The 12,928-nt window shown below is 39.7% G+C and overlaps 1 protein-coding gene across 5 annotated transcripts in view; it reads left to right on the top strand.

Moving 5' to 3' along the window:
* The window catches only part of LOC140493477 (activating molecule in BECN1-regulated autophagy protein 1-like), a 389,583-nt gene that overhangs the window by 93,621 nt on the left and 283,034 nt on the right, over positions 1-12,928 (top strand). For all 5 annotated transcript variants that reach the window (XM_072591949.1, XM_072591950.1, XM_072591951.1 and 2 more), the window contains one exon: positions 285-371. In XM_072591949.1, the coding sequence (XP_072448050.1) occupies positions 285-371 (87 nt within the window). The remainder of the gene's footprint in view (positions 1-284; positions 372-12,928) is intronic.

Raw genomic sequence — 12,928 nt, 5'->3', positions numbered from 1 at the left:
TTTATGGTACTAAAGTAACTTTTGTCAATGCACATACACAAATTGATAGCCATTGCACAAGGTATTGGTGGCTGGGGGGTCAGTGACTGTAGATACATAAGATATCCTCCATTACATTGTATGACAAGCTGCAGTTAGATCCTTTTAGAAATTAAACTTGGTCTAATGTTTTGAGCATTGGACAAATGGCTGTTTAAAGAAATTAAATTAAGCATCCCGTTTGTCTCAGTAATTTACCTTCCTATTTGACAAGTTACCTGAAACTCCCTTTTTTAACTCTGTAGGCGACTGTTGGAGTCCTCACTTATATCTCTGTCTCGGAACGATGGTTCTGGATCAAGAGAGCACCCAATTTACCCTGATCCAGCCAGGTAAGGCTTGCTGCTGTCCTCCTACACTGTAGTCACTTTAAAATATTAATCTGCTAATTCTAGAAGTAGTGCATTTATTTTGCTGCACAGTGATGTAAGGTGCTTGACCTGTAATGCCACTTATCCTGCATGCAAAATTTTAAATTGCTTTCATTTTGCTTAATTTTCTCTAATTTAGGAAAAGTTCTCTTTGACCTGGAATTTTTCAGCCAAGTTATGTTAAAAGCTGAATTATCGAAAGCTGTTTTGGAAATGTAATCATCAAGTAGTTGGTTTATGTTCTCCTTGTGGCTCGTATAATTATATATCTGAATGGTGTGAAGAAATCCATTAAGTGATGCTTGATGTGGTTAATGTCTTATTTTTGGTTGTAATCTGTCTGAAATTTTCCAAGTAGTTACTTCCTTTTATCAGGCTTTTGTTTTTGCTCTTCACGTTAAAGAAAAATGCTTGACACACAACAGTACCAGAACAGTTCCACATTAATATCAAACAAAATAAAAGCTTAAGATACCATGGCAACACAGTGTTGGAGTCCATGTATTATTCACTTTCATAGCTTTGAGAAGTGTATAGGACTGCTAACAACAACTTAGATTTACATAAACACTAGGAAAAAGTGAGGACTGCAAATGCTGGAAATCAGAGTTTAGATTAGCGTGGTGCTAGAAAAGCACAAGGTCAGGCAGCATCTGAGGAGCAGGAAAATCGACGTTTCGGGCAAAAGCCCTTCATCAGGATTTTACATAAACACTGCTTGGAATGTTTTCGTAAAAGTGTAAGAGTCTGACAGGGTTGATGTCGAAATATGATTTGAAGGCAATATGATGTCATATCGGCTTGAGAGAATATCTTAGGATCTCAAAGATAGAATACCCAGATGTTAGGTCTTCTATGGTCTCTATAGCAATGTCTGCCACATCAGTGTAATTTGTACATAGAGGTATAGAGTCATAGAGATTTACGGCAAGGAAACAGACCCTTCAATCCAACCCATCCATACCGATCAAATATCCCAACCCAATCCAGTCCCACCTGCCAGCACCAGGCCCATATCCAATTGCATCTATTTTAAGACAAGAGCGTTTCTGTGTTAGACTACCAAATGGTTTCTCTCTACTAAATTAGACCAAGCAAGCCCTTGTTACAACTGGTCACTGGGTGAGCATTCCAATTTGTTATGATTCCTGATGGGTTAGACGCAAGCTGTTCTGCTCCTGAGTGAGGAGAGAGGGCTCCCCATCTCTTTCCAAATTCTCTCTGTTAGTTGCAACAAGGCTAATTAAGAAACAGATTCCTTTCTTCAATGGATGCCTTTTTAAAAGGACTCAAATTTAGGGGTGTCTAGTGGAAGTTCTCAGCTGTGTCTTTTCAGTGCACACTTTAGCATGGTAGAACTCCACCCACATGTTAGCATACCAGCACTTTAGCACTCAGAAACCAGGGTTTTTTTTTGTTTTTAACTTGTTTTCTTGTGCTTTCCTGGAAAGGTAAAACACAAACATGTATTTTGCCCAGAACAGCCATCTTTCAAACTATATCATGTATCTAGTCTTAGGACAACTCTCAGATTGTAAAAAACCCAAAATCAGTGATTGTCCCAAAGACTGGGGTAAGTTCAGAATCCAGCAAGGGAATGCTAGAAAGCTGATAAAGACAGAAAAGATAAACTACTAGGGTAAATTAGCAAAAAATATAAAAACTCACAATAAGAGCTTCTTTACATGTATAACAAAGAAGAGATTGGTCAAAGTGGATATAGGCCACTCAGAAAATGAATTGGGGGAGATATTTTCAGCAAACAAAGAAATGGCAGAGAAATTAAACAGATATTTTGCATTAGCCTTTATGGTGGAAGAGCCTTCAAACGTTCTCTTAATACTAAAGAATTTGGAAGAGGAATTGAGCACTGTTACTAGAGAAGTAGTATTAGACAAACTAATAGGGCTCAAGGCAGGTAAGTCCCCTGACCCTGATGGCTTGCATCCTAGGATCCTAATAGAGGTAATTACAGAGATAGTGGATGCATTTTTCAAGAATAATTTTCAAGAAATCATTAGATTCTACCTCTGCAGAAGATTGGAAAACTGCTTATATGTGACACCCCTATTCAAAAAGAGAGGGAGGCAAAACTATAAGCTGATTATCTAGCATCTATTGTTGAAAAGTATTGGAATCTATTATTAAGGAAGTTAGAGAATATTTGGAAAATCATAACCTAATCAGGCTGAGTCAGCATGGCTTCAGGAAAGGGAAATCATATCTAACTAATTTTATTAGAGATTTTTGAGGAAATCTCACCCAGAGTGGACAGAGGGGAACCGTTGGATGTGTTTTATTTGGATTTCCAGAAGATGTTCAACAAGCTACCTCATGAAATGTTAACTCCTAAAACAAAACCCATGGTGTTGGAGGTAGCATATTAACATGGTTCATGGGCAGGGAGCAGCAAATAGGGCTAAGGGATTCCTTTTCAGTTTGGCAACTTGGAACCAGTGAGATTCCACAAGGGTCACTGCTGGGACTGTAACTGAATATAGTATATATTAATGACTTAAAGTCATTGAATGTACTGTAGCCAAATTTGCAGACATAGCTAAAATAGATGGAAAGGCATGTTGTGAGAGGGATACAAACAGCAAGCAAAGAGAATATTGATAGGTTCAGTAAATGGGAGAAGAAAGATAGCAAGTGGAGTATTATGTGGGAAAATACGAAGTTATTCATTTAGGAAGGGAGAACAAATGACTAGAATATTATTTAAATGGAGAGAAATTGTAGAAAGCTGCAACACAAGAGACTTGTGCATAAAACATAGAAAGCAAGCCTACAGGGTGCAGCAGGTAATCAGGAAGGCTAATGGAATGTTGGCCTTTACTTCAAGGGGGTTGAAGTATTAGAGTAGGGAAGTCTTACTGCAACTGTACACAGTGCTGGTGAGACCACATCTGGAGTATTGTGAGCAGTTTTGGTACCCTTATTTAAGGAAGGTTTTCATTTCATTGGAGGCAGTTCACTAGGATTATCTGTGGTATGGAGGGTTTTTCATATGAGCAAAGGCTAAACAGGTTGGCATTTTCTTCAGTTTAGAAAAATGAAAGACAATGTCCTCGAAATGTATCGGATTCTTAAGGAGCTTGACAGTATAAATGCTGACAGGATATTTTCCCTCCTGGGAGAGTCTAGGAATAGAGCGTAGAGGAATTTATTCTCTGAGTTGAGTCTTTGGAATTCCTTCTCATATTATACCCATAGTACATATAAGACAGAGAGAAATTCTTGATCAGTCGTGGAAATGAGGGTTAAGGGGAAAGGGTGGGAAAGTCAGTTTGGTGAATATTGAATCAGCCATGATCCTGATGAAAGGGGAGCAAGCAAGCTCAAGATGTTGAATGGCTTACTCTTGTTCTTTTTCTTTTGGTCTTATGGTATAAGAGATGGTTTTCTGATGAGAGTTAATCAAGTTTCATTATGTCTGAAGCCATAGGAGATCAAGTCCATGTGGTTGAGTTTTCTAAATGGCATCCCTCCCTTTGAAGTGTTCATGTCTGAACACAGTGGTTCATTGATTAGCACTGCTGCCTCTCAGTACCAAGTACCCAGGTTTGATTCAACCCTCGGGTGACTATCTATGTTGAGTTTGCACGTTTTCCCCATGTCTGTGTGGTTTCCTCTGGGTACTCTGGTTTCCTCCCACAGGCCAAAGATGTGCAGATTAGGTGGATTGACCAAGCCAAATTGCCCATTGTGTCCAGGGATGTGCAGGCTAGGTGGAGTAGCCATGGGAAATGCAAGTTTAAAGGGATAGGATGAAGGGGTGGGTCTGTGTGGCCTGCTGTTTGGAGGGTCAGTGTGGACTTGATGGACTGAATAGCCAGCTTCCACACTGTAGAGATTCTATGTTTCAGTAAGGCGTTCTATAAGATTCCATATTTTAGACTGGTTAGCAAGGTTAGATAACATGGAATACAGGGAGAGCTACCCATTTGGATACAAAATAGGCTTGAAGGTACGAGAGAGAGAGGGTAGTGGTGGAGGGCTGGTTTTTGGACTGGAGGCCTGTGACGAATGGTTTGCCACAAGAATTGGTGCTGAATTTGCTGTTTTTTGTCACTTATATAAATGATTTGGATGTGAATTTGGAGGTGTGGCTAGTAAGTTTTAAGATGATATCAAAATCGATGGTATAGTGGACAGTGCAGAAGGTTACCTTGCAGTACACTGGGACATTGATAAGGTGGGCAAATGGGCCTAGGAATGGCAGATAGGAATTTAATTTGGATAAATGTGAGGTGCTGCATTTTGGAAAGGCAGGACTTGGGCAGTGGCTGAACAAAGAGACCTTGGGAGCATGTTCATAGTTCCGTGAAAGTGGTGTCACAGGTAGACAAGATGGTAAAAAAGGCATTTGGTACATTTGTCTTTATTGGTTATTATATTTGAGAAGCCATATTGCAGCTGTACAGGACATTGGTTAGGTCACTTTTGGGATACTGTGTTCAATTCTGGTCTCCCTGCTATAGGAAAGATGCTGTGAAACCTGAAAGGATCTGGATGTAGATTTGCTCTCTGAGCTGGAAAGTTCATTTCCAGATGTTTTGTCACCCTCCTAGGTAACATCTTCAGTGGGCCTCTGGGTGAAACACTGTTGATAATTCCTGCTTTCTATTTATTACCCTGTTGGGATTTGCAGAGTTTATAGGGAGATGCTGAGTAGGTTGGGGCTATTTCCCCTGGATTGAGGAGGTGATGGGTGACCTTGTAGAGGTTTGTAAAATCAGGAGGGGCATGGATAAGGTGAACAGCCAAGGTTTCTTTCCCAGGATAGGGAACTAGAAGGCATAGGTTTAAGGTGAGAGAGGAAAGACTTAAAGGGATCTAAGGGGCAACTTTTCTCTCACAGAGGGTGGTGTGTGTATGGAATGAGCTGCCAGAGGAAATAGTGGAGGCTGTCGCAATTACTACAATTAAAATGCATCTGGATGGGTATCTGAATAGGAAGCGTTTAATGTGATATGAGGTAAATGCTGGCAAATGGGCTAGATTAATTTAGGATATCTGGTTGGATGGATGCTTTGGACCAAAGGCGCTGTTTCTGTACTGTACATCTCTGTGGTTCTTAAGATTTCTTTGACACTTTTTTTCAAATGCAACATTTCACACTTCTTCTTGAGTATTGTTCTCGACCAGGGGTGGGGAACCTGCGGCCTTGAGGCTGCATGCAGCCTTCTAGGCCATTGTGTGTGGCCTTTTGAATGAATCCAACTTTTGCAGAACAAATCTTTTATTTTTTATTAATATATTTTTTCATCCTTTATTATTTTTATTTTAATCTTAAAATGAATGTATTTAAAATACCAGAGAGTAAAAGAAAATTCAGCGAAATAATCCTCACAGACTGAAGAATATATAATTGAAGTTTCTTGGATGCGGCCTTATTAGATTACACTAACATAATGCGACCTTCCGACATGAAAAGGTTCCTCACCGCTGTTCTAGACTAAGTAATTCAAGGCAACGTTCAGTTGTCATGACCTTCAAGGTCTTATATGGCAGGAGCCATCCTTCAGCATGCTGATCGTGTACAAAACTTCTCAGTGGCCACACTGCTTAGAGAGAAGGTTGAACGTAACATCCTGTAGATTGTTACCAAGAAAGAGGACGGTAGCTGCAACTGTCCCCAGTAGCTCATGCAACAGAAAACATTACAAAAAAGAATGGACTCTGAAAAATCAATAGGAAAGAGCAAGTTTGTGCCCAGCAAAGAAGAGGAGGAACTAGGCATGAGCCTTAGATGCACGAATCTTAAGTACATAGTGTTAAGTTGCACTCCTTCCATGAATAAGCAGAGAGAATGTGGAATCAGGAAAATAAATGTATTCCAAAACACCATGTGACAGGTATGTGAAGATCCTTGCGAGGTTGCAGAACAAATTTGCCAGAATTGTTCCAGAGGGAATTTTCTTGACATGATTAGTTTTGAGAAGTTGGAGTTGCAATGGAAATTGAGGGAAGTTTTATTGAAGATGTACAAGATTGCCATGTCTGGAAAAATTAGACAAAGAAAAGCTGTTCTCGTAGAACACCAAATGTAAATAAACTTGTAGGGCAAAGAGGGTAAAGTAGACGAATGGGATTAATTGAACTGACTAAGGCTCCCTGACCTGTCATTTCTCAGATTACCCCTGTTGCCCTTTTTAGACAAAGAAGCAATGTTGGCTATTCTCCGGTCCTCTGGGACCTCTCCTGTGACTAAAGAGTTCAGAAAGGTTTCGTCCAAGACCCATCAATTTCCTCACCTGCCTCCCTCCGCATTCTGGGATAGATCCCATCAGGTCCAGGGTACTTGTCCACCGTAATGCTTTTTAAAACACTCAACACCCCCACCTTTTTTTATGTTGACATGAAAATCCTAGAATATCAACATACTTCTCCAGAGACATGCCATCCACTGCATCCTTTTCATTTATGAATACTGAATCCAAGTTTACTTGTTAAGGATCTCAGCCACTTCCTCTGGCTCCATGCATAAATTCCTTTCTTTGACCTTGAGTGGACCTATCCTTGCCCTAGTTACCCTCTTGCTCCTTATAATTTATGTATACAATTCCTTGGGATTTCCTTAATCATTGTATGGTTTATATATGAAAAGTGCTAAATACTTTGTTTTTGGTCACCAAATCAGGCAGCATCCAAGGAACAGGAGAATCGCCGTTTCGGGCATAAGCCTTCCTCAGGAATCCTGAGGAAGGGCTTCTGCCCGAAACGTCGATTCTCCTGTTCCTTGGTTGCTACCTGACCTGAGCTTTTCCAGCAACACATTTTCAGCTCTGATCTCCAGCATCTGCAGTCCTCACTTTCTCCTCTTTTGGTCACGAAATATCTACATCTTAAAATGCTGCAGCATAAAATAGAATAAGAATAACTGGTTGAGCAGTCTATAATTATTAGAGTCCCTATGAATGTCCTGACCATATTTATTATGCATGACAGTAATTCATCTGTTGAAATTTCCATACCCCACTCAAGTTATTGCAGTTGATTGTTGGTCAGTGTCTCTCTTTTTCCATGATTTGGTTCCCTGTATCATCTTGCAACTGGTTCCTTGCAGGCTTGAAAGAATGGCCAGGAAGCTTTTAGCTTTCTGTGCTTCATTACTGCAATTGCTCTCAGCCCCATATCCCATCTCTTTTCAGCTGTCATTTCAGGCATTTTGCAACCGTTCTGTGATGGAGCCATTTAGCTTCATACAATATATAGTGCCCAGTTTAATTAAATTTATTGTTGTTACTTGTTCTTAATATTGTCATGATGGGCATGATGCATGACTCATTTTTATCAACTACATTCATGATAGAATGCTCCATTAGGCTTCTGTCTTATTAGTGGTGCAATTGATCAATCAGGTTTTCAAATCAACTACTCTGCCTTAGTGTGAGTGATTAAAAATCATTCTATGGTGAATTAAGAGAACATTAAGAGTATAGTAGGAAAGGTAGCTTGAGAATAATCAGCTCGGTTGTGTAATTTACGAGTTGCTTTTTGTTTCTGGAACAGTTCATAGAATTGTTGCACGTAGAATCTCTGCAGTCTGGAAGTAGGCCATTCAGCTCATCGAGTCCACACCAATACTCCGAACAGTATGCCACCCAGACCCACCCCAACCCTGTAACCCTACATTTCCCATGGCCAATGCACCTAACCTGCACATCTTTGGGAGGAAACTGGATCACCCGGAGAAAACCCATGCAGATATGGGGAGAATGTACAAACTCCACACAGGCACTCACCTGAGGTTGGAATCGAAACCAGGTCCCAGATACTGTGAGGCAGCAGTGCTAACCACTGAGCCACTGTTGTGAATTGTTGACATAAGTGAATGACGAGCAGTATTTGACAATGTGAGGGACACGATTTTTTTTAAATCATTGTGGCTAAGGGAGAGAGGGCTTCAGTGACCAGGTGTATTCTAAAACAGAAGGTGATGTGTCTATCTCAAGCCTGCACATTGCTGCAAATGTTCCTCAGTCAAAACGATTGATACAATATTATTTATTGAAACTCAGTTTATCGTCATTCTGTGAATTTGAGAGAAGAGATTTTATATATATGTGGGTTATGGACTTCAATATGCTAAATCTGTGTGATAAATCGATTTAAGTTAATTTACAATCAAACAAAATAAGACTTACCTAAAGAAATTCTGGACTTGGAGGGAGGCTTAAATGTAGATTGTTCTGAAGATTAAAGACATTCAATGACTTGTTAACATTGGGCATTTAGTGGTTTGGGTTGAGCAAGCTGTAGGCAGGGAAGTGTAGATTTGCATGTACATAGCACCTTTGTGATCATTAGGAATCTGAAAGCTTTTTGCAGCCAATGGCTATTGTAATTAAGGAAACACCAACAGCTAAATGACATGAAACAAATTTCTGCAAATAACAATATTTGGTGATCAGATCATTTAGTTTTTGTACTGTCAATTTGAGTATGACTGTTGGAGATTTTGAAGTACTGCCATAGGATCTCGCACATTTAACTGAGCAAAAAGGCTGGGGCCTCTGTTTAATCCAAACGACACAGCCTCCAACAATTCAGGACCTCATTGGACTTGATCTGTTTTGTTTAATCATTGCAACAAAACTTTCCTACTGAAGCTACCACTTAGAAATATCAGTGTTAACACCTCAGCCGCGGCTGACACTTGGGGAGCTTAAGCTAGCATGTAGTTTATTTTGTTCTGCATTTTATGTACTTCTGGTCCCTGCACTGTTTCATTGATTCATGTTATCAAAGGAGTTGAGTTGCAAAGCATTAACGTTGTGCTCCAATGAAGCACTTCAGCAACAAGAGCCAGCAAGTTTGTTGTGTTTTCTTCGCAGAGGTTGAAGGTAAAAGTTCTTGAGCAGTAGCAATGCACCCATTTAATAGTATGCAAATTACTAAAGGGTAGTAATTTGAAATAGAGCTGATTTATGGTGATGCGGTAAAAGCAGTTTTTATTTGTGGGAGGAATATTTTTCCACTGTACTACTGATATGACAATGAAGTTGGAAAAGAACTGGTTATGTTGTGGAGAAAGGCAACTGTTATATACTTCATGCAAAAGACAAAAGGCAACAGAATGTTGATTTCAAGTGCCAAAGCAATTTAATGTCCATGAGCCTTTTTTTTTGCAAACTTCTGTAATTTGATAGCCCAGCCCAAACGTCCGTCCTGTAACTCCTGGTCTTTCAAATAGCTGCATATAACGTGTCTTTCACTGTATGCTCTACTACCCTTATTACCTTGTATTAAGATAAATAAAGATAATTATAAACACAAGGGATTCAAAAATTTTAAAAGGTTACCCATTCCATCTTATAATTTCCAGCCAGTGTGCTAAGTGTCAATGAGTAGCACTGACCTAAACTGCTTGTATGGCGCTTATCAAGTCGCTCAAGCAAGAGATATAATTGTTAGCTTTCAAGGGCGTTTTTTCTTACCTGCAAACGATCGTGCAACCATTGAAGAATGAGTAAAGTTTCTCTGAATGTTTGTAGCTATGTCATCAGAGTGTCTTGAAGGGATGTATCAAAATAGATTTGGGGCTGACTGCCTCAAGGCAATTCCAGGTGTTCTGTCCAAAAGACAATTTTATATTTATAATAGACAAGCTTATGCTAAGCAAGTGACTGTATGAAGATGGTTGACAATTTTACTTTGAGAGCATTTTCATTGACATTTTCATTGACAAAATGGAGTTCATTGGGTGAGCTGAATTATTTTATAGTTTACATGCAATCAGCTAACTCCTATCTAGACAATCCTCTGGTACATTATTAAAGTGTAAATGATTTATTTTTAAAAATCTTAAGTTAAAGAAATATCTGAATCTAACAAATGACCTATGAAATGAACAGCTAGTATTGTCAGAAATACAAAGACAGTAGTTGCTGAAACAACTCCACAGAGCATTGTAGCCCATCACCAAGATACCCTTTATTTATATGCGCATTGTACTTTACACTGGGCCAGCTCTCTTAGAACCAGCTCTGAGTAAACAGAATGTCTGGTACTCCTGTTTATATCTGTCAGCCAGGTCTCCCTGATTAGGGCTGTTCATCTGTTCCAGTCAGGGAACTCATATTCTGAGGTTCACCTGGCTGACCTTGTAGCAATCACTACAGTTGCTACCAGGGATCAAAATCAATTTTTTTAAAAGGGCTCCTATTTATATTTTTTCAAGTGCTGTTTTTTGATTTTTTTTTGTAGGCTAAGTTTTCATTCTAACTCACTTATTAAATAAAACCAAAAATAGGGAAAAATGCATTCTCTGTTTTTATTGAAAGGTAGGGCATTTTGATTCGTGCACAAGCAGCAATAGGATAATATCCTCGATTATTGATTCTCCATTTATATTAAAGCAGCAGCACACAAGGAAAATTTCAATTTCTTTAATACCACAGTATTTAAATTGGTACAAAAAGCAGGCATAGATTAACAAAACTTTTTTTAAAAAATGTAACTGACACTTCAACATCTTTACCACCTTTTGCAAAATATAACCAGGAAGTTGAACTCTATTTGCTATGATTTGGAGATACCAGTGTTGCACTGGGGTGTACAAAGTTAAAATCACACAACACCAGGTTATAGTTCAGCAGGTTTATTTGGAAGCGTTGCTCCTTCTGGTGGTTGTGGAGTATAAGATCATAGGGCACAGAACTTATAGCCAATGTTTACAGTGTGATGCAACTGAAATTATATATTGAAAAAGACCTGGATTGTTTGTTAATTCTTTTATCTTTTAGAATAGGCATGTTGATTTCAATTCTTTCATATGTAAATCCCAGAACTTTTTTACAGCTACATTCTCAAGTGAACCCATGGGGATGGCCTCAACTGGGACCTTGGGTTCATGTCACACGACAGGTGACTCCATTGCATCTCACTCTCTCTCTCTCTCACTCTCTCTCGCTCTCTCTCGCTCTCCTACACACACTCTCTCTCACTCTAACGCCTACAGACCTCTCTCATATGCACAAGCTCTCTCTCGTACGCTCACACATACACTCCCACACTCTCACATGCTCTCTCTCACAGACTTATACCCCTTTAAACTCACTAATACGCATACTCTCTCACAGACGCTCATTCCCCCCCCCCCCACCACGCACACATGTGTACATGCACATATAAGTTTGTGGGGTGAATTTGTACTTGCAGAATTACATTTTATTTTGCTCAAAAAACTGCATGAATTCACGTGAGATTTTGTAAATCCCTTTTTTACATTAGTATCAGTCTGAACATTGAGTCACAGTCAGCCTCACACAGGGCAGCTTCCACCTTTGACGCATTATCTGGGCCACTTGAGAATGCAACTTTAAGAAAGTTCTGGGATTTACATATGAAAGAACTGAAACCAACATGGTCATTCTAAAAGTTGAAAGACTTAACAAACAATCCAGGTCTTTTTCAGTATATAATTTCAGTTACATCACATTGTGAACTTTTGCAATAAATTTTGTGTCCTACGATCTTCTACTGCAAACCACCTGACGAAGGAGCCGTGCTCAGAAAGCTAGTACTTCCAAATAATCCTGTTGGACTATAACCTGGTGTTGTGATTTTTATCAGTGATTTTCAGTTTTCTTGGATCCCAGTTAGCTGAATAATCCTTTGAAGAACAGTTAATACTCTTCAATCTAACATTTCCCACCCCCCCATCCCACCAAAACACTTTTTGTAGCATCTTTTACACTTTCTCCCCACTTACACCTCTTGCTGCCTTATTCACCACAAGTTCCTCCACCTGAAAATCTCCTTGTCCCTTTCCAAAACTATCTTCAACAGTCTGCTCTGACCCCGGCCCCTCCCCCTCCTGCTCCCCCTCATCCGGCTATTTCCCTCACCTTTGACTCAAGAAATGGAATTCCCAAGCTCTTGAAAAATGTCCTGCATCCAGGCCAATAGTAGCTCTCAATCCGTAACACCACCAAGATACCATCTTTCATAACTCTGGACCTCAGCTCCTGGTACTCAGCCAATCGTTACCCTAGTAACTCCCTCAATGCCAGCATGGGGTAACTTTCCTAACAGCTGCTGCTCGTTGAATTACTGTGCATATGTCTCTCTCAGGTTTGCTATGAGAAAGCCTATGAGCAACTTTTCCTCACCATTTTATTCTTATAGGTGACCTTCGTCACCCCTGCCCCGGGAGTGGATTTTCCTTGGTGATTTAGTCTTTCAGGATGAATGCAGCTGTTGCCCCTAAATATTTTGAGGGTGGGTTATCACAGCCCTGTTGTTTGCTAACTGCAAATCTGACAAAGAATGGTGTGAAGGAACATTTTTATCTCTCAAAGTATGAATAGTGGTCCTTCATTCCCATGTTTATAATGTCTTTTTCCACTAAATTGCTTATGTGGAGCATGGGATTATGGATTCTGTGGTCACATGACAAATTGACATGCCATGCTTGATGTCATCTTATTCTAAGACCAACCTCATTAAAGCAATCATGGACCAGCATCTCAGAATGATGAGATCTTATGCCCTGAAAAGTAATCTCA

This window comes from Chiloscyllium punctatum, chromosome 22 (assembly GCF_047496795.1).
Source record: "Chiloscyllium punctatum isolate Juve2018m chromosome 22, sChiPun1.3, whole genome shotgun sequence".
Taxonomy (NCBI): Eukaryota; Metazoa; Chordata; class Chondrichthyes; order Orectolobiformes; family Hemiscylliidae; genus Chiloscyllium; species Chiloscyllium punctatum.
Note: the sequence above shows the minus strand (reverse complement) of the source record. Positions and strands in the feature narration are given on the sequence as shown.